This window comes from Neofelis nebulosa, chromosome 7 (assembly GCF_028018385.1).
Source record: "Neofelis nebulosa isolate mNeoNeb1 chromosome 7, mNeoNeb1.pri, whole genome shotgun sequence".
NCBI lineage: Eukaryota > Metazoa > Chordata > Mammalia > Carnivora > Felidae > Neofelis > Neofelis nebulosa.
Genome location: NC_080788.1, coordinates 133,852,406 through 133,878,307, shown reverse-complemented (window position 1 = coordinate 133,878,307; position 25,902 = coordinate 133,852,406). Strand labels below are relative to the sequence as shown.

The 25,902-nt window shown below is 46.3% G+C and overlaps 1 protein-coding gene across 5 annotated transcripts in view; it reads left to right on the top strand.

Annotated features, from left to right (window-relative positions):
- Positions 1-25,902, top strand: part of FOXN3 (forkhead box N3) — a 286,211-nt gene that overhangs the window by 144,467 nt on the left and 115,842 nt on the right. For all 5 annotated transcript variants that reach the window (XM_058739974.1, XM_058739975.1, XM_058739976.1 and 2 more), the window contains exon 4: positions 24,945-25,009. In XM_058739974.1, coding sequence (XP_058595957.1) covers positions 24,945-25,009 — 65 coding nt within the window. The remainder of the gene's footprint in view (positions 1-24,944; positions 25,010-25,902) is intronic.

Below are 25,902 nucleotides of genomic sequence, written 5' to 3'. Positions count from 1 at the left end.
TTCTATTTTCTGTCTCTGTGAGCTTCACTATTCGAAGGGAGCTCGAATAAGCAGCAGTATATAGTATTTGTCTTTTTTGCGTCTGGCTCGTTTCACTTAGCATAACGTCTTCAGAGTTCAGTCATGCTGTCGCAGGTGTCAGAATTTCCTTCTGCATGATATTCCTTTGCAGGTGCGCATACATTTTGTTTATCCCTTCATCCATCAGCAGACCCTTGAATTGAATCATGCTTCTGTGAACGTGGGCATGGAACATCTTTTCACGTGTCCCTTTACCCTCACAAACTATGAATGGGATCATACCGTACGTGTTGCTTTGTAATGTGTGTCTTTACTGGACGCCGCACGATGTACATCTTCTCCTGTCAGTTAGTAATGACGTGCAGTCCTCTTCTGTTATCGTGCAAAGCGTGTGTGCCCTTGTATGGATTTATCCTGGTTGTGGTTGCGCGTTTCGGTTGTTCTTCCTTTCCTGATGTTAGAACCGTGCCCCAGTAACCATGGGAAATGTGCACCTTTGCCCCCTTGCCTAGTAATAAAAATAGTAATGGTCGCATCTCAGGCTGGATCCTGCAGAAACAGAGCTTGAGGATTTGGATGTGAATGATTTACTAAGGGAGTATTCTCTGGAGAAGAGGAACAAGGGAGGCAGGGTTGGGAAGGGGCCCAGCAGAGAAGTCGTCAAGTCTAGTCCTAGGGCTAGGTTTGACTGGAGCATAATCACTCTGGCAAGATGGTCCCCCTTGAGTCAAGGGGTACTGTCAGCCTCTTACCTTGTGACTCACGGGCCTCTCGGGCCCTCAGCCAAGAGAGGGTCTGAGGAGGTACTGGGTATGAGCGGTTAGTGCAGCCCTCAGCTGCTGGGTGTGGGGTACAGTCCCCCTCCTGGTGTGGGTGGGTGGGGCATCAGCACCACTGCTAACATTTCTATATGCCCCCAATGGTGCTAAGTACATCGGTGCTTATTGAATAGTCCTGTGGTCTGGGTGCTCATATTATCTCTAGTTTACAGATGAAGAGCTGAAATTGAGAGACAGTAAGTAACCAAGTGTACCACAGCTACTGAGGGGTGGGTAGCCTTGGAAGGCACACTCAGGGCTGTCCTACAGCAGAGCCTGAGCTCTTTCTCCATAGACTGTAGGACCTAACGATTAACTCCTAGAAGTGGAATTGCTGGACCAAAGAGATAGACATTTTATTTTAATTTTTTTCATGGTTATTTTTGAGAGAGGGAGGGGGAGGGAGGGAGAGAGAAAGAAAGATCATGAGCAGGGGTAAGGCAGAGAGAGGGAGAGAGAATCCGAAGCAGGCTCCAGGCTCTGAGCTGTCAGCACAGAGCCCGATGCAGGGCTCGAACTCACGAGCTGCGAGATCACGACCTGAACTGAAGTTGGATGCTTAACCGACTAAGCCACCGAGGTGCCCCACAAGATAGACATTTTAGATATGCACACCTCCCCAATTTTGTCTCCCCACCCCTTTCCCAAGTTGTATCGATTTATATTCCTTCCAACACTCTGTTCTCCTGCCATCTCTGGGTCTTGTCAATCTTTTAAATATTTGCTGATCCATTCAGTAGAGAGCTTTGCCTTAATTTCCCTTTCTTTCATTATTGCTGAGATGGACACCCTTCCCCATGTTTATTAGTTAGCTAGATTTTTTTTTTTTCCCTCAAGCCCCAGTTTTTGGTTAAGGCCTTTTGCTCATCTTTGATGGTCCCTTACACAGAGTGTTGGAATCTTCCAGATGCCCCGCAGGGATTTGAAACGCTGCATTTATAGTGCACTTGTTTCAAGCCAGTGCTCCTTTCTATTTTTAGGCATTCACTGAGTTCTGTCTAGTCTCTTGCTAGGATCATACTCTTTTAATTATTGTGCAGCGTATTTTAAAAGAGAGAAACTGTTAGGATTTTGTTGTCAGCTCCATGCTAGCTGAAGGTCGCCAATCCTAGGACATTTGTAGGCCCTCCAGCCCCAAATGAGCATAGATAGAACTCTTTTATTAGCCGTTAATAATGGTTATGCCACTAGATACGTTTCTCCAGTGAAGACACCATGTGTCTTTCCAGCCCTGTCTGTAATACTACCATTTGTATGGCAGGCCCTTTTCTTAAAGGTAGTGGGAGAGTTAACCTTGAACTCAGTCTTCCTTTGAATTACCAGTGTATCAGCTAGTACTGAATTGGCAATTGAGAGAAATTTTGACTCAGAGTGGCTTAGGTATGAGTGAGTATCTGTTAGCTGTATCTCACTAGAAAGTCCAAGAGTGGGTCTGACTTAAGGCAGAACTTATTCCTTGGCTCAGTCATCACTGTCTTCGTGTCCATCCCTTGGCATTCTTCGGTGTTGGTTCCATTCTCAGGCAAGCTCCTGGAGGTAACGTGGCTGCCCAATCCAGCTGAGTCTTTGAAGGTCAAGTCCAGTGGGAAAAGACTGGATCTCCTACCCCCAAATTTGGGCCTGACTGCCACTGGCCTAAACACCAGTAGCTATAACAGTGGACAGTGTATGCTTTTTGACTTATGCCTAGTACCCAAGTGAATTTCGGGAGCCATTAGTAGAACAGAGAATGGATATTGGCTGGCCAGGAACATTAACATATGTCCTATACATTCACATTGGTAGAATGGACCTAAATGGTGTAAAGTTCATGATATCAGGCTCAGAGGGGAACCATTTTTAGAGACTGGGGCTTGCCTTGGGTCTGGTGACTTAAGGACTAGGGAATGCCCCCGTTCAAGTGATTCTGTGACTCTGGACCATCTGGGGATGCCGAGGCCATCAGTGATTCTTGGCAGAGCTTAGTGGGGTTCTCATCTTTTCTTTTCTTTTTTTTTTTAAGTTTATTTATTTTGAGAGAGTGAGTGTGTGTGCATGCACACGTTCATGCGCAAGTGGGGGAAGGGCAGAGAGAGAGAGAGGAAGAGAGAGAATCCTAAGCAGTCTCGCACTGACAGCACAGAGCCTGATGCGGGGCTCGAATCCAGGAACCGTGAGATCATGACCTGAGCGGAGATCAAGAGTTGGGTGCTTAAAACCAACTGAGCCACCCAGGCACCTCAGGGTTCTCATCTTTTTGATGAGTGAGGCAAGGCTCAAGCCTGCCATTTCATTATTAAACCAGAAAATGACTCCCCAGCACCACAGAAGGACTCACTCTTCTTCAGAGACCAGACATCAAATGGCTGCAAAGGGGTGAAACGCACACTCAGGTGATGGAAAGTCAGAGACGCCCCCCCTTGGCGAAGTGCATCTCCTCCCCAGTCTCTCGTTTGGGTTTTGCTGTGACTTAAATGGTTAGCTATGCCCAGATAATGAAGGTTTTACTTTCATTTCTTTTTCTTTGCTTAAAACATAGACTCCTCTTGAAATCCATTCCTCCCTTTAAAAATAAACTTTAAAGTCTAATACCAGAAGCGATCCGTGTAGTGGAAACAGCGGTGGCTGGCTTCCAGGTCTCTCTGTGCCCCTGATCGGTGTGTGGCTGTGGGTGAGTCACAGAACCTCTCCTGATCTCTATTTTCCAGTTTATGAAATGAAATGGTAGCACTAGATGCTGTCTAAAAAGTATAGAAATAGGGTCCCAGAATGATAGTCCAAAGCGGCTGTAGTAAATTACAAGTCCCGCCTTCAGCTTAAGGAGAAGGCCCAGGGAGGTTCAAGGGCCTATAAGAAATGATGGCTGGAGAGAGGGCCTCAGACCTTGTATTTTAGTTTGGGGTATTGAGTATGAAAAGCAAGCACAACCGTTTTAAAAAAGTAAAAAAAGAAGTATAATTTATGTGCTAAGAGAAGAGAGAAAATGGAGTCCTATGAAATGCTCAGTTAAAGCCTCAAAATGCAGAAACAGAACGGAAGACAAAAATAGGAACAAAGAACAAAGGCAATGAATAGAGAACAATAACAAATATAGTAGATCCTAATCCAACTTGATCAGTAATCACTTCGAATGGCTGGCGGTAGTCTAAAGGAACCAATTAAAAGGCAGAGGTTGACAGAGTGGCTCAAGAAACAAGACCCAGCTGCATGTTGTCTGCAAGAAACCCGCTTTAAATATAAAGACTCATATAGATTAAAAGTGGATGGATGGAGGAAAATGTACCATGCAGAAACGAACCAAAAGAAAGCTTTAGTAGCTGTGTTAATTTCAGACAGAGCAGACTCCAGAGCAAGGAAAGTTATCAGGAATAAAGAGGGAAGTTACATAATGATAAAAAGGCCAATTCTCCAAGAAGATAAGTTAGAAATCAGTTAACAGAAAGATAATTGGAAAATGCCAACATACATGGAGATTAAACAACACACTTACAAATAACACATGGATCAAAGAAGAAACCTTGGGAGAAATTTTAAAAATAATTTTGAACTGAGTGAAAATTGAAAGTACACCTTATCAAAATTTGTAGGATTCAGCAAAAGGAATGCTTTGAGGGAAATTCATAGTACTGAATGCATACATGAGAAAAGGAGAAAGATCTAAAGTCTGGAAGTTCCCATCCTAGGAAGCTTGAAAAAGAAGGACAAATTAAATTCAAAGTAAGCAAAAGAAAAGAAGTAATAATAATTCGAGCAAAAATCAGTGAAATTGAAAACAGGATATCAGCAGAGAAAAATCAATGAAACCAAAAGCTAGTTCCTTGAGAAGTTCAATGGAATCAATAAGCCTTTAGCCAGGCTAATTGAGATAAAAAGGGAGAAGACACAAATTACTAATATTAGAAATGGAAGAGAGGACATCACTGCAGATCCCAGGGACATTAGAAGGATACTAAAGGAATACTGTGAACAGTTCTATGCCCACAAATTTGATGACTTAGATGAAATGCATCAATTCCTTGAAAGACACAATTTGCCAAAACTCACACATGAAGAAATAGACAATCTGAACAGGCCTATATCAGAAAGAAATTGAGTCAGTAATTAATAACCTTCCAAAACAGCAAGGACCAGGCCCAGATGGACTCACTGGTGAATTCTACCAAACATTTAAGGAAGAAATTATACCAGTTCTCTACAATCTCTTTCAGAAGCAGAGGGAATATTTCCCAATTTATTTTGGGGCAGGCATTGCTCTAATACCAAAACCAGACAAAGACATTACAAGAAACTACAGACCAGTATCACTCATGAACATAGTTGCAAAAGTCCCCAACAAAATATTAGCAAATTGAATCTAACAATGTGTAAAAAATACTCATGTACTGTGACCAAGTAGAATTTATCCCAGGTATTCAAGGCTGGTTCAGCATGTAAACATCAGTGTAATCAGCAGGCTCATAAATCATAAATACAAATAGCATTTAAACTACTACAAGAAGAAAACAGGATTTTTGTAGCCATCAGGGGAATCCCATACACATGAAGGGCCCACAATGCATAGGCCTCAAGGGAACTACCACCTGAACAGGGAATACCCCGTGCTACCCTGAGCTCTCTTGGACTTCAGTCACCCACTCTTCAGTGCCCCCTGCCTGTGCCCCCACCTGCCTCTCTCCAAGCCAGGCTGCTCTGCTCTCCCTCCGGCCCCTTTACACTTTATCTAGCCCATGACGTCCCCTCTGGCCCCAGCTGCCTCCTGGTCTCCTGGTGGCTTCTGCTTCTGTACCTCTTTCCTGAGTTTATTTGTGTAAGTCCAGCCCTGAGGACACCGAGTGGCTCAGCTCCTGCTTTCCAGCCAGGCCAAGGAGGTGAAAGGTGACCCAAAGCAGGTGTTCATTGTGGTCAGCCCTGGTTCAGGGTTCTTCCCTGGCCCTGTCAGCTGCGGCCATTGCTGTGGGCTCGTGTGCTATAACACATGGCCGTGTGCCTCGTGTGCTTGGCCGGGGGTGCATTTTCCTAGTGTGAGCTCACCAGGTATCCTCAGTCACCAAAAAGCGTGTTCCCACTTCAGTCTGAAGATACCAGGATTCTTTTCAGAGAAGTCGGGCCTATGATGGCCCTAGCAGCTGAGTTCCACTTCGGGCAATGGTGTAGAACATCCTGGAGGTAACTCCAGAAGGTCATTTTAGGAGAGCTAATTTCTACCCCGTAGGGGTAAATACAGTGTTTTAAGTTTGATATGAATGACTCTCCTGCCCTTCTTCTAGAATTGCCACCATCTTAAATACTGACAAAACTTTAGAGGTCTTCAGGCCCTTTCTTTTTCTGATGTCAGGTGCAGAGTGTCCCGAAGTTACTTCCCTCTGGCACATCCTCAGGTTTGATTAATGGGATTCCTTTAGAATTTATTGTCAGTGATTCTGGAAGGCTTGAAAAATTACACTTTTTCTCAGCTTTCGTTGACAGTGGAATTGGGAAGGATGGTTAGCTGATGAGGGCCATGGTCATGCACAAACCCTAGACTATATAATATGATGCAAAACATGTGTCTCTAAAGTATAAGCAGGAGTACAACCTGCCAGTGAGCTTGAAGGAAATACTGAGGCTTGGTAAGTGGAGAGCCCCTGGGGGAGGATAGCAAAAGCAGAGACCTTTGGCCGCTTCGGACTTCAGCAAGAGCACGTCCAGGTTTTAATCTGGATCAGTGCTTCCCTAGGAAAGTTTGTGGACATACAGCATTATCTGGTGGGTGGGCATACTTACACACAAAACGTAATTGATTCCGTATTCCTCTCAGACCTAAAAACAGTACCCATGTTTGTTCTTAATAACAAAATTACTTGAATTTGGAAAATAGTGTAGATTTACATGGACCATCCGATGAGTTGCTCTGACTGTCCTACTAATACCAAGATAGAGGAGAAACAATCTAAGAAAAACATTTTGCAGATTCCAAGTAATGATTATTAAATTTAATACTAATTTAATTAGCATTCCATAGAGACTGTTTTCTGGAAATTTTGATGTAGTGGATTCACTAAGCAGCCCAGACCCCAGGCCTTTCAGTGGGAAATGGCTCATTTGCATTGTTTTGATCATGTTTAAAGTTAATCCAAAATCAATTTTTCTTTTTCAAGAACTGAAACACCACTGTTCCTTATTCCTCTTTAGAGGTCTGCAAACTTTTGTTGGAAGGGACCAAATACTAAATATTTAGCACAAAATCAACATATATATAAATGAAGGGGTGGGTTGTGTCTCAATAAAGTTTTATTTATGGACACTAGAATTTGGATTTCATGTAATTTTCGCATGTCATAATATATTCTTTATTTTAGTTGAGCTGAGTTGAGTTTATTTATTTGAGAAAGAGAGACAGCATGCTTGTGCGCACACACAGGGTAGGAGCAGAGAGAGAGAATCCCAGGCAGGCTTCATGCTCAGCATAGAGCCCCACATGGGGCTCAGTCCCACGACTGTGAGATGACTGCCTGAACTGTTATCAAGAGTTGGACATTTAGCTGACTGAGCCACTCAGGCGCCCCCTTTTTATTTACTTTTATTGTTTTGAATTTCAACCACTTAATGTAAACGCCATTTTTAGCTGTAGGGCGGTACAATTTGATCAGACTCTGTTTGGTTTCTACTCTACCTTTGTAGCTGGTGTCTTGTCTTTTGAGGAAAATATTCCTTTACTCCCCAAAAGATATGTGCATGTGATAGGGGCCCAGACTCTTTCTGTGTGTGTAGCTCTTCTCCTCCTCCAGCTTCCCCTCTAGGTAATGAAGCACCGTCTCTAGACTTGAGAACTTTGGTTGCTCAAGACTTTACCACCAGAAACATGGCCCTGATGGGGGGGTGGGGGGGGGGGTGGGGGGAGGCCAGCTTTGTGGACTCTGAAAAAACTCTAGACTCATTCCCCACCCAGGGAATTCTGAGTGACTCTTGGAATAGAAGGAATTGAGAATGCAGACAAAGGTAGAAACTTTGAGATTCAGGCCGTTGGGTTTTTCAACCAGATAGCTAAGAGTAGTGAAAATGGTGGTGGTATTCTCCTAATTTCTTCGCAAGTATATCTATTTTAAAAGACTTAGGTGTCTGTGGTGTTTCTTTTCATCCTTATTCTTAGAGAAGTAGGCAAAAGACATACTTCTACAAAATGTAAGCATATGGTTTTGCGTTAGTACAATATTTAGGGAAATTAGAAAAGTTGCAAAAACATCCAGTTTTCCGAAAATGATCTGCGGAGAGTGGACAGTAAGACAAAGACAGATACGCATTGTATTTGGTTAAATCTGTTTAATAGGAATCATTCTTACTAGGATACCCTCCCCAAATCCTTAATAAATATAAAGCTTTTAAATATTTGCCCCGTTTTGTAATTAGTCTCGATTTAGCAGTGGCTCTTCCTGATTTGGGAGGAAGCATGCTTGACTGTTGCCAGGCAACGGCTAATCGCGGTATTAGCTGCCAGCAAGCTGTTGGCAGTAACAGTAAATTCTTTTGTCTTGTTAACAAAAAAATGAGCGTTAAAGATACAGCAGTATATAAAGTCTGTTCTGTTGTTCAAATATATATAACTTAGGCAGTAAATTCCTGTGCTAATATCACCTCGATGTGCTGCTGAAATTTACAGTGTGTTTAGAGAACCCGTTCATTCTTGTGCTTGAGGCGCATCGAGGCTTCTCGTGGCATGAAAACTCAGAGAAGGGGGCAGTGATGTAATAGAGGTATTATTTTCTTAAGGTCTCCTGAAAAGAATCTGAGGGTTTTTGTTACATTACGGGTTGTGAAATATCAGCAGACTTGTAGCATAAACATCCCATGTTGAGGTCTCTGGTTCAGGAGCTGGTGCCCCCAGTCCCCTGTCACTGACCGCGGTCTCCGTTGCCCGCAGTGAACACCCGGCGCACGTGGTTAAGTCCAGTGGCAGCCAGGACCCTTGCCCCCCCTCCACCTCCGCTCAGCCACACTTGATGCAAGTTTTCTAGGACAAAACCTCATAATTCTCACTTTATAAGCAGACCTGGCATGAATCATCCTTTGGACATGCAGAATTAAGAAGGAAGAAAAAACCCACTGTATCATTGGTGCTTGTTTTAAAAAAAATGAAGTTGTGCTATATCCCAGACTAGACCCCAGACCTTTGTCTGCACACCCTTTTCTGGTTACGTGTTTCTAAAGGACGCTGCTGATTGTCTCGTAGGGGCCGCATGCTGCCATCAGGCTCTTTGGCATACGTTTTCTCACTTTATGCTCATACCCGATGCGGCAGGTGGGGGAGTCACAGCAGGTCCGATGGGCCACAAGGGGAGGAGCTGGGATAAAAGTTCATGTTCCCTCTGGTCTCCAAGCCTACTCTGCCGTCGCCTCAGTTTGGGTCTGGTATCCAGAAAGGTCCAGTTGCTCAGTGACCAATATAAAGCATCAAAGAACGGCCAAGATGTTGGATGTATTTCCTTCTTTATTTTCTGGAATTCTAAGAACAGCTTAGAGGTGTGCAACAAGATTTAAAAAAAAAAAAAAAAAAAAAAGTACCCACATTTATAAGTTCTCTTCTCTCTGCTGCCATATTTTTCACCGCCTCTCCTGCCCCAGCCCCTGCCCCAGGCAGAGTCAGAAATCCCGCACAGCAGCAAGTATCTGTGTCCTGTCTCCCTCCACCTTACTTGTGCTTACAGTGTTTCCCTTAAACCAGGACTTGGATTTTCCCTGCCAACCTCATTGTTCCTTCCAGGCTCCAGCTCAGCAGAAACAAGTATTACCAGAGTCTGCAAACCCATTTCTGTCCCTTTTCAATGGGTGGGGTTTTTTTGTGTTTTGTTTTGTTTTGTTTTGTTTTGTTTTGTTTTGTTTTACTATGAGCTGAACTCCTTCGGCATCATGTAAACACGTTGGAGTATGTTAACAGCTGCCTGTCTTTTAAAGTGGAACTGGCTCGGAACTAAAAGGGGAACGGCTTTCAGGTTCTGCTCAAGTTTGCATGTGACAACATCAAAGCTATTTTTAGTGGAGTGATCACCAGCAAGAAGCTGAAACCGGCTGCTTTCAACTATAAACAGTGGAAAGGACCGTTTATGCACTGCTGCAGCTCTTGAGTCCATTTATATAGGAGACAAAGGGGTGTGTAAATCTCTTCTTCAAAGTTATGCAGGCATCTTGTGCCTGTCCAGAGCCCCATCACCTCTGCAGAGAAGAGTAATGTTAATTTAGCGCTTGGCTGCCTGGGCTCCAAGCTAAACTAGATGCACCGATAATGGTGAATTATAGGACTGTCCTAGGTGTCCGTTCCGAAAGGCGATGTATAGATGCTCGGATACATTCAGTAAGCTTTTATTTCCTGTAGCTCACAAAACTCAGGAGACAACAGGAAATGAGAGGTGGGTTATATAAACATCCTACTCTAGTGAAAAGAGCATGAGTCACTTTTTAGTGGCAGGACCCTGGCGACTTCACCTTTCAGAATGAACTTTTCCCTAGCTGCAAAATGAGGACCATGATCCCAGTTCTGTATACTTTATAAGGCTGGCCTTTTCAGCAGACACTTACTGAATACCTCCTCCGTGCCAGCCACCAAGAACCTCAGACTAATAGAACAATCGGTCTCCTCCGGAGACTTCACAGTCTATAGCCATATAAACCAATAGATGACAGTGTGATACACATCAAGGGAACAGCATGGGAGTGGCTGGATCAGTTCTGAGCATAGGGAAAGGTGAAAAGGAAACGAGGAGCAGAATTTTCAGGAACACCGAAGAGTTTGCAAAGATGATAATGGAGGGGTGTCTCAAGCAGGGACCACTGAGTGAGCAGAGGCAGAGCGAGAAGCATTCTGGTGTGTCTGGAGCAACGACAGGCAAAAGAAAAAAAAGAAAAAGAAAAGACAAGGGATGGCAGGGGATGAAGCCAGAGCAAGTCGAGCCAGTCACTTAGAGCCAAGGAGCTTGGAAGTAACACCAGGCCACAGGGAGCCAGGGAGTGGTTTTGAAAACAGGACTGACTGGATCGTACAGATGTTCAAGGGGCACCACCGCCAGTGAAAGCTTGTGCATCTGCAGATACACGAAGCGAAGCGGTCGCAGTTCACACGGTTAAGCATGCCCTGAGCAGAAACTGTCACCCGGGAGAGGGGAGGGCTGGGACCTCAGGCCCACCCTGGATGCCATGTCACTCTGTGGGGCCTTGCCTTTGAAGAGGGGCAGGTAAAAGGTACAGAAATAGCACACTGGGAAGACCCTTTCCAAGCCTGATTGAGTGCTGAGCTGTCCCGGCAAGTTGGGTGGATGGCCCGTGTCCTTCTGGAGCTCTCGGGCCAGCTAGGCCCAACGAGGAGGGTGTGCGCCCCAGGCCTGAAGTGCGGTCAGTGGACACTCAAAGGTGAGTGTAATGCCCAGGCACCAGGAAGCACCATGTGTGCGTGGGAGTCGAGTTCTCCCTGAGGTTCCAGGAAGCTAAGGTTTTCCTGAATATGTTTAAAGCTTCAATTCAATTTTCTGTGCCATGGAAATCCAAAGAAGAGGGAAGTGCAGAACAAAACAAAGCAAAACAAACAAAAGAAACCTCGCACAAAGCTACTCGTAATGTTGGTGCAGGGAAGGAATGCTCTGAAAAGTCCCCACATACTACCAGATTTTGCCGAGCGCAGCCTCCCATATCTATTCAGTCTCCCGTATCTATAACTTAGGGCCAAGATGGAACATTGCTTTTTTGAAACTCGGGTTTTCTCTGAATTTAATGTACTGCAAAGAAGCTTTGCAGCATTATTTGCTTCATTTTCCTCTAAGACATGGAATGAGTGTTTCTGTAAGTTTTCTAGAAGAATCAAACGCGCATTCGGTTTCAGGTCAGTTATACGAGTCAGTTGCATAGGCCCTGGCCCAATGATGTGGAAGGAGGACCGGTGGAGTTGGATGTCCAACCACTTACGTGGTTTGCCTGAGCAGGGCTCAGGGTACACGCGAGGACACCACGTTTGAGAACAGGAGAGAGTCACAAGCAAGCAGTGACTTTGGTACAGGTGGTAGGGAAGGTGACCAGGAAGCCCACGTGAGGAAGGAGTGGAGGGAACATCTTGGAGGGGGCGGTCAGATCTTTACGCTTAGTTGCAAATATCAGGACAAAGACATATTTCAGGTGCTGATGCCAATCATAACATTGTGGCCTTGGCGGACAAGAGAGGCTACTATTTGGAAATGGAGATTGGCGTTGTGTCACTTCACAGTCAACCACCAATAGATCCAATATACTGTAGGGAAAACGTTTCCTAAGAAATGAACTTCTGTGCTGTTACGTGCACCTTCAGCGTCTGTTTGAGTGCCTGGATGTTGATACCCTTGGTGTAACATTCAGGCAGAGGTATCCAGCTCCGTGTCACGAGCTCTCCTAAATCAGCATTTGTGTCTGTCGTCTTTGCGGTAGGGCGTGGGATGGGACTGGCTCTCGTGGGGAGGAAATGAAATAATCAAGGTAAATCACAGTTTTCCCCAAAGTAGGTCAGTTTCCCATCTGTGACCGGTGTTCAGCATGGCAGAAAGTACCAGGAATCAGACTGTATCAAAAACTTGGATTCAACCTTGGATCCACATCTCGTGATCTCTACAAGCCTGAATGTTGATGAATAGATCATAATGACTTTAGTCTCTATCAGGGAGGTTTTTCTCTGAAAGTTGTATCCATTTGACAGAATAATGGGAGGTAACGTTATTAGCCTTATCTGCATTGGGAGATGTGTGGTTGTATGTCATGGCCTCAAAACGATGCTGCCGTCCTGGGACAGAAGATACGGACATGAGCCGCCCTTCCTGCCTCTGGGTTACGGGAGATGACTGAGGGATGTGTAGGACGCTTGCCGCTGAGTTCACGGCGAAACGATGTTTTCACTTAAGAGGCATTTCCTCTTAAAGGAGTCAATTCTTACGTAAAGATTTCCCTACTGTCACTTGTCTCCAGCTACACTGATTCTGTCTCAAGTCTCCAGTTGGTTCCACATGTTCAACCGGGTTCCTGGTACCCGGTCGAGACCTCCACAGGACCACTGCAGGGGAGAGAGGAGAGAAGAGCTGGATGTCATCAGTCACAGAGCCCCTCCAGCCCTGCATGTCCAGAGGGCAAGGCTGGGAGCTGTCCCTGAGCCCCCTTTGCCATTCCATCTTAGAGAACTGCCATCAGCAGGCAAGCTGCTCCTTGAGGGGGCCTGGTGTCTATATTCATGGGGCAGCAGTACCGAGACTGGGAAAGTCCATGAGGAATCCTCCAGATTTCAACCCCACCCTCCACCCCCTGGAACGCACCCAACGGTACACTAAGCGACTATTCCTGGGGCTGTGATGGTCATCAGCGTTTATGGAGCACTGGGGACCAGGCTGTATGTTGAGTGTCCAGCTCGGGGGATGAGACCTTTGGAGGGTCTGCAGTGTCCCCGGGGAAGGCAGGTGCAGAAACAGCGAGACGGTTGGTACTGAAGTCCATGTGTCCCGGACAGTGCTGTCAGACCTCCAGGAAGGGACAGATGAGGGTCAGATCCAGTTAGTCCTCATGGAAGAGAGAAGATTATTGACGGTTCCTGTCCAACAAGAGGCTCTATTATCTAGTTTCATTCATGGCATAGTAATCGAGGGACCCAAGGTCAGTGGTCTCACAGCTACGTGTGAGACAGGGCTGTGTGTCATCCTCTGTACAACCCTGAATCCTTTGTCTATTTTCCCATCCTTGTCCCTGCCTCTTGGAGGACAGGATGGTTTCTAGACTACCACGTCCCCATAGCAGGTGTAAAAGCATGTTTATTCAATGAACGGACACATGAGAAAGGGTGGGCAACCCCAACCCCATTTTGAGAACCTTGGGACAGTAGAGCAGAGCAGCACCACCTGCCCCATAGTATCTACTAGTCACTAGGCAGTGTCTGCTTATTATCTATCTATCTATCTATCTATCTATCTATCTATCTATTATTTATTTTAACATTGTAGCAAAACGCATATAATACAAGTTTATCATCTCAACCATTTGGGGGAGTGGGCAGAGCAAGAGGGAGAGAGAGAATCCCAAGCAGGCTCCACGCTCAGAGCAGAGCCTAATGTAGGGCTTGATTCCACGACCCTGGAATCATGACCTGAGAAGAAACCAAGAGTCAGACGCTTAACCGACTGAGCCACCCAGGTGCCCTGCCCCTTAACCACTTGGTTCAGTGCAGTTCGGTACATTCATTTGTTGTACAACCATCACCACCACTGATCTCCAGAACTTTTTCATCTTCCCAAGCTGAAACTCTGTACCCATTCAAACAGCAGCTCCCCAGTCTCACCCTGGCAACCACCATTCTACTTTTTGTCCTTTAGGATTTTGACTACTCTAGGTACCTCATCTGAGTGGGATCCTACAGTCCTTGTCATATTGCGACTGGTGTATTTCGCTTAGGTTAATGTCCTCACGGTTCACCTGTGTCACGCATGTGTCAAAATGTCCTTCTTCTAAGCCTGAGTCCCGCTGTGTGTATATACCATGATCTTTGTCCCTTCCGCCGTTTGTAGACATTTGGGTGCCTTCCATTTTTTGCCTATTGTGAATAGTGCCACTATAAACAAGGGTGCACAATGATCTCTTTTGAGTTCTTGCTTTCAGTTCTTATTTTGTGTACGTCCAGAAGAGGAACTACTGGATCCTATGGTAATTTTTTGAGGAACCTCCATACTGTTTTCCATAGTGATTGCACCGTTTTAAGGGAATATTTCAGTTATTTACCTCTCCCCGTGTGTGTGCGCACGCGTCTTGCCTTTCCTCTGCGAGTTTTGCAAATGTAGTCTTCCTCCCTTCTGCTCAGTTTATGTCCTTTGAACCAGACTAGTTAAAATCTGGCCCCACGGGCAAGTTTGAGTTAATGCTACGATAGGCTGGGTGGGCCACACCTGCACAGGTGGCCCAGACTGGGGAGCTCTTGGCTATCTCCCATCCATCCACTTTTAGAAAGCAGAGTGTATCCCATTGGCCGCCCTGGCAGATGTCTCCTGGGAAGTCCCAAGCTGCTCCAAAGACTGAGCTAGAACCAAACTGGCCCTAGACTTGTAGCTCTTGGAACAGCTGCTCAGCCTTCCTCAACTCCACCATGTTAATTGTGATTAGTAGGTTCATTTGCATCTAAAAGGAGTTGTTTTCTTATCAGCACCATTGAGTTGGGAACCAGTGTGCTCCATTTATATAGAGTGGCCCATTTTAACCAGGCCCATTAAGCAGTAAAAGTAAATGTGGGTGTTTTACAAATGCAAATATATCATGCAAATAATGTACTTTATGCTGAATGATGCCTTGGTTTTCATATGTAAAATTAGAAACTGTGTAGCGCGGAGATAATGATAAACACCTTTGCATCTGTTCATGAAATGTATCATGAGCTGTATGCATCTGAAATTGTAGCTGGGGTTTCAAGCAGTATTTCTCCAGTATACTCAAACATGCATTCCATATTATCAGAAATATACATGTACTTATCTAGTTATTTATATATTCCTAAGTAATCAAGAAATCACAGAAAAGAGTAATCTAAATTACCTAACCTATTACTTACCGTCAGTGATGAGATTTTTAATTTTGTTTCCATTTTTAAAGATTTTTAAGTTTTTATCTGAGCTGATGATGATAGTGAAGGAAAAAATGTTACTATACAGGCTAGTTCCTTGGTAAGAGACTTAATTGTGTCCATAAGAGATTTTTAAAAAATCCTTAGTGTTTGAAGTAATTCTCTTTTATGACCTACAGTAGCATTTCTGTTGTTTTATAAAATTCACCAAGTAGAATAATGACACCCATGTTCTGTATACATCAAACTTGGCCACATTCGAGGAGGGAAGTCACCTTCAGTCTCTGCCCACGTGGGGTTTCTGCTCTTTGGAAGTCAAGACACAGACCTATGGAAAGTGAATTAAAGGTGTAAAAAGACATCAGATCAGAAAATCCGGCAGAATATGATCAATTCCCAATTGGCTGTACGGGCGGTAATTACTAGACCAGTTCAGAGTAGGGGAGAGGTCCCAGGGTGGCAGTGACCAGGAACATTCTCCCTGGGATCTGTGATTTGAGTTGAGCCATAAAGGACAGAGTTGGACCTGAACAAGAGAGGAGAACACAGGAAGAGGACATTTCAGGCAGGGAGAAACAGAATTGGCTTGAACGGGCCTTGGAAGTATATGGGGTCCATGTGTCTTCTGGAAACCTGCTCAGGTGGCATACTGGGGAACAGGGGGAACACGCTGGGGAAGATCAAGGCTTCAGACGGGCAGAGAACCTATTGGCCTTGATTCTGCCCTGCAAGCGACTGGTTTTCACACACTTTTGTAATCACCAAACTCTTCAAGTGAGAAATTATGTGGAAAGTCAGTATATAAGACACATGAAAAATCACACGCTTTGTTGACATTGGAGCAGGACCTCACTAGGCACCCATTCCCCCACCCCCACCGTTGGACACCTCCCGAGGGCCTCCTGAGGAGCAGGAGGCACAGCAAGGGCAGAACACATGAAGACGCTGTGCCTGGAGAAGGCTGCTAAGGTGTTAGACAGGGCGGCCTGGGATTGGGGGGGGGGGGGTGTTGTTGGGGCACTAGTGAGAACACCTGCATGTGGTTTGACCCAGTAGAGCAGAAACACAAGAGACCTTGCAAGGAAAGGGTTGGCAGCAGTGGGTGACAGTATGGGAGAGGAAGGTGTTGGACGCTCCAGAATTTTGAACTTGAGCATGTTACGGGTGATCACCAACGGATGAAAAACTTTTTTTCGTTTTTGTGAGGAATGCTGAGTTACATTGTAAACATTGGATAGGTGTCAGCTCAGACACCCAGCAGGTGTCTCAGTGTTGCAGGCAGTGAGTGTACCATGGGGAAAGAGAGCCAGCCATAGCCATGGACACTGTTGTGGGTTGAGTCGTCTACCACCCCCTCCCGTTCTATGTTGATGTCCTAACAGTAATACATTAGAATATGACCTTATTTGGAAATAAGGCCATTGCAGAAGTAACTGGTGAAGATGGGGTCATACTGAAGTAGATGGACCCCCAAGCGAATATGAAAAGGGGGAAATTTGGACACAGATGAGCACACACTCGGAGAATGCCATGTAAACACGAAAGGAGAGACAGGGCGGTGCATATGTAAGCCAAGGAATGCCAAAGATTGCCGTCAACCCGCGGAAACCCAGGGAGAGGCATGGAACAGATTCTCGCTTATAGCCCTTAGAAGGAACCAACATTGACCGTGGACTCCGAGCCTCCAGAATTGTGAGACAAGAAATTTCTGTTGTTTAAGCCACTCATCTGTGGTATTTTGTTATGGCGGCCCTAGAGGACTCACAGAAACATGAGAAACCCAGGGCAGTGTGGAAGTGCCCATGGGGACGACCAAGGAGGCAGAGGCGGAAAGCCCAACCCTCCGTTTACGCGATCGATGGGGTGACAGCCAAGGGTCATGTCAGGGCACAGCCAGAGATAACGTTCCACGGTCTGGAGAGAAGGTCAGCTGGAGATGCAGAATTGGAAAAGCTAGATTTTCCATGGGTCCATGAACTCTTCTAGGAAAGAAATAGGAGGAGAAAAGAGAGAGGGCTAATGTTCTTGGAATGCCCATAATTACGGGGTCCAGGCTGGACAGAGCTCACGGGACATAGAGTAAAGAGAGTGGGATGAGGAGAACCAGGCCAGAAGGGTGTTTGAGATTAAAATTGGCAAGGATTTTAAAGGGATAATGTCTAGGTAATTAAATAGGTAATGTCAAAAGTCATAGAGTTTATGTAATCAGGAAAATAAAGGCAGGCTTCTCTTGTGAGCTCATGGAGGAGTGCGGGGAGGCTGTCATGCCATCAAGGGCCCTTTGCTCGATGTGAGAGGAGTGTGGCCAGTCCTTGGAGACAGCGATGTGCTGGGGTCAAGGCTGGACACACATGCCAGCTTGGGGGCTTTGTTAGCGCACGGCAGAGCTATGACAGCTGAGGAGAGAGTCTGGATACTAGCTGAAGTTTGATGATGGGTGCGATAAGAAGTTACTAGCCCTCAGAAGGGGGAGGTGAGTGGAGACAAGGAGTCTCCACTCCTTGTGGAGTAGTAGAGGGAGGATAGGTTCTAGAGGAAAAGAGGCCAGTAGGATGCCACTTTGCAAGGAAGAAGGTACAGACACAGGTAGAAATAACGGAGCCTGAGTGAGCTTATGCAAAATGGCTTTGGTTTTAGAAAAGAGGAGGTGACATTGCCTGATGGAGGTCTGGAGAGGGAGGTCTGGGATTTGGCAAGTGGGAGAAGATTGGGGCCAGCCTAACTGGGTTGCTGACCACCAAGCCGGCGGTCCTCACCTGGAGGCAGTTTGATATCCCAGTGGTGGCAGTATCCGGAGGTAACTATAGTTGTTACCACAGGGGAAGGGTTGCTACTGGTATCTACTGGGTCGAGACCGGGGAGGCTGCCGAAGATCCCAAAATGCACAGGACAAGCCCCCATGACAAAGAGCTCTCCCGCCCCAGATGTCAGAGCAAAGTGAAGAAACCCTGGGGAGGTCCACAGCGGTTCTCCCTCCCTGGGGAGGTTCTCAGACGTGTCCAAGGAGGGAAGCCTTAAACTTCACAGTGTGCTGGGTGGACCGTTTTGAAACATTGACCATCGCTCTTACTCCAGGCCCCTCTGTCCGGTTCTCATGGCTGTTTCAACCCCCAGCACATCCAGGGCCTTGGCTGTGATGGGCACCCAAGAACTCTTTGCGACATGATCCGGTTGGAGGCAGGATGCGTCTCTAGTTTTCACACTTGGCTAAGGTAACAGAGACTGCGTTTCTTCCCGTGGTCCGTATTTTGCCCTCAGGGTGATCTTGCCATGCTCTCCGTTGTAGCTTTTGTGGTCACGGATCGTTTTTGTCTAAGTGTTTCAGAAATGCCTTCCCGAAAATTGGCCAGTGCTGGTCTGTGTCCACCTGACCCGGGAAGGTCACTGTGGCGGCCGCACTTGTCAGTTTGGGTCTGCGCAAGTTTCGGTGCGGAGTTCTCTTTTTATTTCAGCTTGCTTTATTTAGAGTAGGTGGCATCTCCGAAGCTGCTTCTCACAACCTATTGAGTTTTAGAAACTGTTGGTGGCTACTTGGGGCTGAGGAACATTTGCAATGAGCTAAGCATCCAGAAAGGAAAGAGGAAGATGAAGGTGTGGCTGCCTCATCTGTTCCAGGAATGAAGAGCCAAACTGGGAAAGTGCGCGAGACGGAGGGGAAGTGGTGGCACCGAGCACGTCACTTCAGTTCTCCGAACCTAATCGTGGGTCGTCAGGATCACCGCTGGGATTCTGGCAGCGTACTGAGCATCCGTTCTTGCGTTTCATTCTCCGACACTACGTGCTGTCATTGCCTCCAGGTTGCGGGCATGGAGTTGAGACTTGGCCAAGTTGAAAGGCGTTCAGGCTCTGTTTTGCACAGACTCCTGAGTCCAGATCTTGTGCTGTCCCCACCACACCGTGGACGGAACCAGGCAACCACTGAGATCCCTTTGAACGCCCTCATGCCCTGTTTTATCTGGAAGTTATAAAAGTATCAAGGGTGTTCCCGAGAATTCTGAACGTTCGTCTATGCGCTTTAGTGGTGCTTCTCAAATTGTGAGCGATACTTTATGAAACTTGATCCCTTCTTACGTGTGTTTCTGTCCAGCCTGCTCTGATTTCTTCATCCCAAACTTCAGTGGCTGGCGTCTTTCACCCAAGGAGTTTGTGGTCGTATGTGTTATAGGTCACATTTGTTTTTCTGTTATTTCCTGGTAATGAGTCTATACAGTTAGAGATAAAACACTAGACTTTCAAGTATGGGGTTGGAGGGAGTGGGGGGGATTTCCCCATTATTGCAAGTGCTTCCAGTGTTTGATTTCTGGGTAAACACAGTCTGGTGGTAGACATCACACGTCCAAAGGGATGGCCTTCACATTTTGGTTCCAGTGCTAAGAATATGACTGGAGGCTGTTCAGTTGTCTCCAAGTATTGGGCAGGCTCTGGCCTCTGTAAATACTAGATCCGGACAGGCTGGTCTCACTATATCCGTTTCCTTGTCCTTAGTTTGGGTTTTCTGCTTTTTAGTGTGCTGTGGACCTTTCTAGCAGAGCTGCTACCTGCTCCTCCACAGACACAGCACATAGGTTGGTCCTTCGCCGCCTAAAACCCTTTAGACTTTGAGTTCTTTCTTCTGGTGTCTATCTTGCACTTCTTCCTTCACTCGTTGGCTCTCTCTCCGTCATTTTAGGTTTAAAAAGTTTAACTGTATTAATATATATATATATATATATATATATATATATATATATATATATAACATTAAATATTACCATCTTAACTGTTTTTTTCAGTGCACAGTAGCGTTAAGTACATTGACGTTGTGTAACCAATCTCTAGAATTCCTTTCATTCAGCTTAGAGCACTGCAATTCTATGCCCATTAAACGATTCTTTTTTGGAAAAAAATTTTTGGATTTCATGTATTTTTTTTTTTTAATTTTTTTTTTTCCAACATTTTTTATTTATTTTTGGGACAGAGAGAGACAGAGCATGAACGGGGGAGGGGCAGAGAGAGAGGGAGACACAGAATCGGAAACAGGCTCCAGGCTCCGAGCCATCAGCCCAGAGCCTGACGCGGGGCTCGAACTCACGGACCGCGAGATCATGACCTGGCTGAAGTCGGAGGCTTAACCGACTGCGCCACCCAGGCGCCCCAAGATTTCATGTATTTTTGATAGAACACAAGGCGGGGAGAAGAGAGAGGGAGACAGAATCTGAAGCAGGCTCCAGGCTCTGAGCTGTCAGCACAGAGCCCGACGCGGGGCTTGAACTCACAAACCGTGAGATCATGACCTAAGCTGAATTTGGATGCTCAACCTACTGAGCCACCCAGGTGCCCAAGATACATTCATTCATTCATTCATTCGTTTAGAGACAGAGAGAGACGGAGCACCAGTGGGGGATGGGCAGAGAGAGGAGACACAGAATCTGAAGCAGGCTCCAGGCTCCGAGCTGTCAGCACAGAGCCCGACGTGGGGCTCGAACCCAGAGACCATGAGATCATGACCCGAGTTGAAGCGGGTTGCCCAACCGACTGAGCCACCCAGGGCCCCCCACCCCCACCCCCCCGCACCATTAAACAATTCTTGACCTTTGCTTCCCCTCAGCCCCTGGAAGCCTGCGTTCAGCTTTCTGTCTCTATGAATTTGACCACTGTAGTCTAGTACAGTATTTGTCCCTGTGTGTCTGGCTTGTTTCATTAGTATGATGTCCTTGAGGTTCACCTCAAAGTGTAGTATCCTCTTGTGGTGGTGATGGTATCTATCCTGTTCTCTCTTTTACGGACCAACAGTTCACATTTGGTAGCTGAGTTCTTAGAAAAAAGTACTTTTCTTCATTTGCTTTTCATTACCCTCACAGAAAGTCCAGACCAGTGTGTGGGTCTTGATTAGTTACAGTTGTCTGGGTCTCACAGCGATGGAGGCTCACGAGAGGAGGGAAAACCCATGCCAGATCGCATCATTATGCCAAGAGCCACCTTAGGGCTGTACAACCTGTTAACCCACGGTGTCCCTGGGGAGTTCAAAGTAATGCAGCTTCGATTGTACAGCACTTCCTGAGGGCTAAGACTCAGCAGCCGCTGGGTCTGCTGTTCAAGATGGTATCATCCCTCCCTTGGGATTTTTGCTGGCTCAGCTCTGATCTTAATGACCATCCGGATCAATGTGCTCAAATGCCAGGTCACACGCTGCCTTTCTGGCAGACAAGGCCCTCTTCACCTGTTGGTCAGTTTCCTTTGTCGCAAGTGGGTTTGTCGTGTAGTGCTGAAGGTCATGGAATTTTGCTGGAGCGTTATTGAAATGAGACATTGGTGGACCCCGCGTTGTGGTATCTGCTAATTACGAGCCCACGTGTCTGTCTTTCACATGCGGTGAGCCCGATTGCTTTTTCTAGCCTGGAATTTTGCCTTGAGATTGTTTTTGTTTGTACGTTTGTTTGTTTCAAGTTTTCATTTAAATTCCAGTTAACATATAGTTATACGTAATATTAGTTTCAGGGGTAGAATTTAGCGATTCATCACTTACGTGTAAACCCCAGTGCTCGTCACGACAAGTGCCCTCCTTAAGACACATCACCCATCTAGCCCCTCTCCAACCCATCTCCCTCCTTCAACCCTCAGGGTATTCTCTATAGTTAAAAGTCTCTTAGGGTTTGCCTCTCTCTCTCTCTCTGAGGGACCATCCAAAAGAAGCCTGTAGATTCTCTGGCTAGTGAGCTCCAACGCTTCGCAATTAACATGACAGGAACCAGCTTTACTTGAGCTAGAAAGAGACCATAGGTGAATTCATCGCTGACAGTGGGAGCCAGGTAAGAGCAGGTGGGTGGGCCAGTCCCAAATCTCTCTCCACGCCTGGAGTACTGATTACGTGGGCAGTGGTGCAAAACTACCAGAATAGTGATCAGTGACTTAGGTACATTAAAAGGATGCTGTAGAAATTGCTGAGTAGATTTCTATCATACAGAGAATTTTCCTTATCTTAAACCACTGGATTTACGCGACCTCGGTTCCCCACATTTACTCCATTCCTGGCGTCTAGTCAGTTTTCCGCCAAATCAAGGTCAGGATAAAGAGGAGATTTGGGTGGAAGTAAGCTGGATATTCAGGCTCCTGCGGTAATACTCAATTACTGAATGCTCTCAAAGCACCAGCTCCTCTATAATGAAGTCCTCAGTTTTTAAATATCTTTAGAAGTCAGGTGATTCAGGATCGGCAACAGCCAGCTTGCTGTTTCCTGCTTTCTTGTAAAAATAAGATGGTAAAATTCCAAGGAGCTGGCTGGAGTTGCTAAAAGATAATCTTGAGCGTTTTAATGCCCGTTATTTTTCATGCATCTTTGAGCCTTAAAGGCCGCCACAAAATAGGACAGGAATCAGACGAAAGAGAAATCAGCTTGCCATGATCCTGCAGCCCCGAGACCCCGCCAGATCTGGTGTCCTATGTGTCAGCCTGGCCATCCAGAGGCCACAATGGCCAGAGCTTAGAGGGCTGCCGGAAAACCCATAGGTTCGGTGCATTAATCTTGCTTCCTACTCTGAGTATAGTCAACCCCAAACAAAACAAAACCCTTACATCAGGGTTCGTAAGTGCGTGTTTTCCAGCACATTTGACATTATTTTGATGTTTAACCGTGTTTTTATGTGCTGTAGCACTTTTCTGCCTCCCTCTCTGCCCCTCACCAATCACGTAACGCGTCCCTATACCTGCTGTGCTGTGACGTCTCTGGTAACGAAATTTTGGTCAACAGAATGTGTCACTGGGGTTGCTCCTTGTTAACAGTATCGATTGCCATCCTGTTAGTACCAGAGACCCTGGCTGATTGGTAAAGTGTTCATTACATAGCCCCTCAGATGTCTTACTATGTGTGCACATGTCCACTGAACTTAAAAATCTGTTACCAGACCAACTTCTCCCTTTTGTGCTGTGATCGGCAGCACATTAACCAGTATCACGTGGCGTGGACTATTTTAGTGAAGGTAATTTATACTGCCTCCTGCGTTGGATGTAGGAACGTTTTTGACTAAGTGCTTTCTAACATTAATCTAAACCGATCCTTGATTTAGAATAACCTACTTCCCACTCTAAGGATATTTTACTAAGACTGGCTTGATTCTAAAGTTTCTCCCTGGGTGTCTTAAAACCGTGAAAACGCTCATCTATAAACGTAGTAAAGTGTCTTTGTATATACTGATCTTCCTTATTTTCTTGCCTCTCCTCTTACCAGACTGTGGGCGCTAGCACATCTACAAAATGTTTTATAGGCTACGGAGTGCAACACTGTAAGCCAAGAAATTGAAAACAGGATACGAAACAAGGGGATGGGGGAGGGAGGGAGGCCATCACAGCTCTTTCTGTAATGTTAAGGATTTGGTGAGGATAAAGTCCGAGGAAGGCAAGGTCACATTTCTCACAGGCAGGTGCCACAAGGAAGTGATAGAAAACCCACTTCGTCCCGGTAGACACAGATAGAAGTTCTCTGCCACGTAAATTCATAAAGTTAGGAGTAAATTAGCAACCATTCTGAAGTTACAAGTTGTGACGTCGAACTGTGTGAATTTGCCATGTCGTTTACCCGCAAGTGATTTCAGTGCCCAAGAGGGAGACGGGTCAGGACGGTAACTGGGATACCCACGCAGACAGGTTCTGCCCTGTGAAATACGAAGCCCATTCAACTGAAACCTCATGGGGTTGTTTTTTTTTTAATTTATTTTTAATTTATTTTTTTTTTTAATTTTTTTTAACGTTTATTTATTTTTGAGATAGGGAGAGACAGAGCATGAACGGGGGAGGGTCAGAGAGAGAGGGAGACACAGAATCTGAAACAGGCTCCAGGCTCTGAGCAGTCAGCACAGAGCCCGACGCGGGGCTCGAACTCCCGGACCGCGAGATGGTGACCTGAGCCGAAGTTGGACGCTTAACCGACTGAGCCACCCAGGCGCCCCTATTTGATTTTATTTTTTTAAACATCTGTTCATTTTTGGGAGAGTGCAAGGGGGCAGGGGAGGGGTCCGGAGAAGGGGACAGAGGATCTGAAGTGGACTCTGCACTGATGGGCAGCCAGCAGCGAGCCCAGTGCCGGGCTCGAACTCGTGACCCACAAGATCATGACCTGGGCTGAGGTCAGATGCTCAACTGAATGAGCCACCCGGGGGGCTACCCAAACCTCACGGTTTTTAAAGATGCATTTCCATGGGGCGCCTGGGTGGCTCGGTCAGTTAAGCATCCGACTTCGGCTCAAGTCATGATCTCACAGTTCATGGGTTCGAGCCTTGTGTCGGGCTCTGTGTTGACAACTTAGAGCCCGGAGCCTGCTTCGGATTCTGTTTCCCTCTCTCTCCCTGTCCAGTCTCAGCTCATGCTCTGTCTCTCTCAAAAAAAAAAAAAAAAAAAAAAAAGGTGGGGGGGGGGGGCAACGAATAAATGTTTTAAAAAAAAATTAAAGATGTATTTCCAGAGGGTGAGGGTGTAAATAATGCATCAGTGGGAAAGCATGACTTCTAAGTGATACATTTGGAGAGGTGGTTGTTCCGAGTGTAAATGAGCCCATGCTCACACTGGCTTCTCTTGTGTTTCAGCACATCAGGTCCACCCATCTGGCCGGGCAGTACCTTCTTCAAGAGAAATGGAGCCCTTCTGCAAGGTAGGTGTCTAGGAGCGGCCCTCCCCACCCCCTCGCTCTACGCCCTTGCGCTGGGTAGCAGGTGGGAGAGCGCTGTCTTCTTAAGGAGCGGGCACTGTCTGAAGAAGTGTGACTGCTGTGCAGTGGGGCTCTTTGTCCAGTCTCTTTATTTCTTCCTGCTCACGTCTCCTGGTTGCTATGAATTGTTATTCCGAATCTGGGACTGGTTCTTTGGTTTGTCACCGCTGGTCATATTCCAGAAGTGTCCGGCTTGCTTTGGTGAAACTGGAATCATGTGGCAGTCAGGATATGACAGTAGCATCAATGAAGCTGGTTAAAAACAAAACGGAACAAAACAAAACAAAAACCCTGTTATGTGTTTTCAGTGCTTGGGTCAACGAGGAATGTTTGGGTGGGGTTCGGGCACTTTGGTTATTGTGGTGGTTCCACTCGTTCCTTGCTGTCCCCTAACATCCCCATGTGCCTGGAAGGTTGGTTGCCTGTGGTTTGTTCCGAGGCTCGGAGGTGAGCCACCCCTCTCCTGTCCCGACGACTGTCCTTTGCAGGGGGACATCCTTCCTGTTGTCCAGCCCACCCTTCGCTGCTTTGCCATCAGTCCTCCCCAGCGTGCTCAAAGAATTCCGACTGCCATTCATCTCTACTTTTGCTATTGTTTCTTTTGAAACGGCCAAATAAAGTTGAAGAATAAATGGTTAAAAGTAGCCAGAAGAGGGGCGCCTGAGTGGCTTAGTCAGTTAAGCCTCCAACTTCTGCTCAGGTCATGATCTCGTGGTTCCTGAGTTCGAGCCACGCATCGGGCTCTGTGCCGACAGCTCAGAGCCTGGAGGCTGCTTCAGATTCTGTGTCTCCCTCTTTCTCTGCCCCTCCCCTGCTTGTGCTCTGTCTGTCTGTCT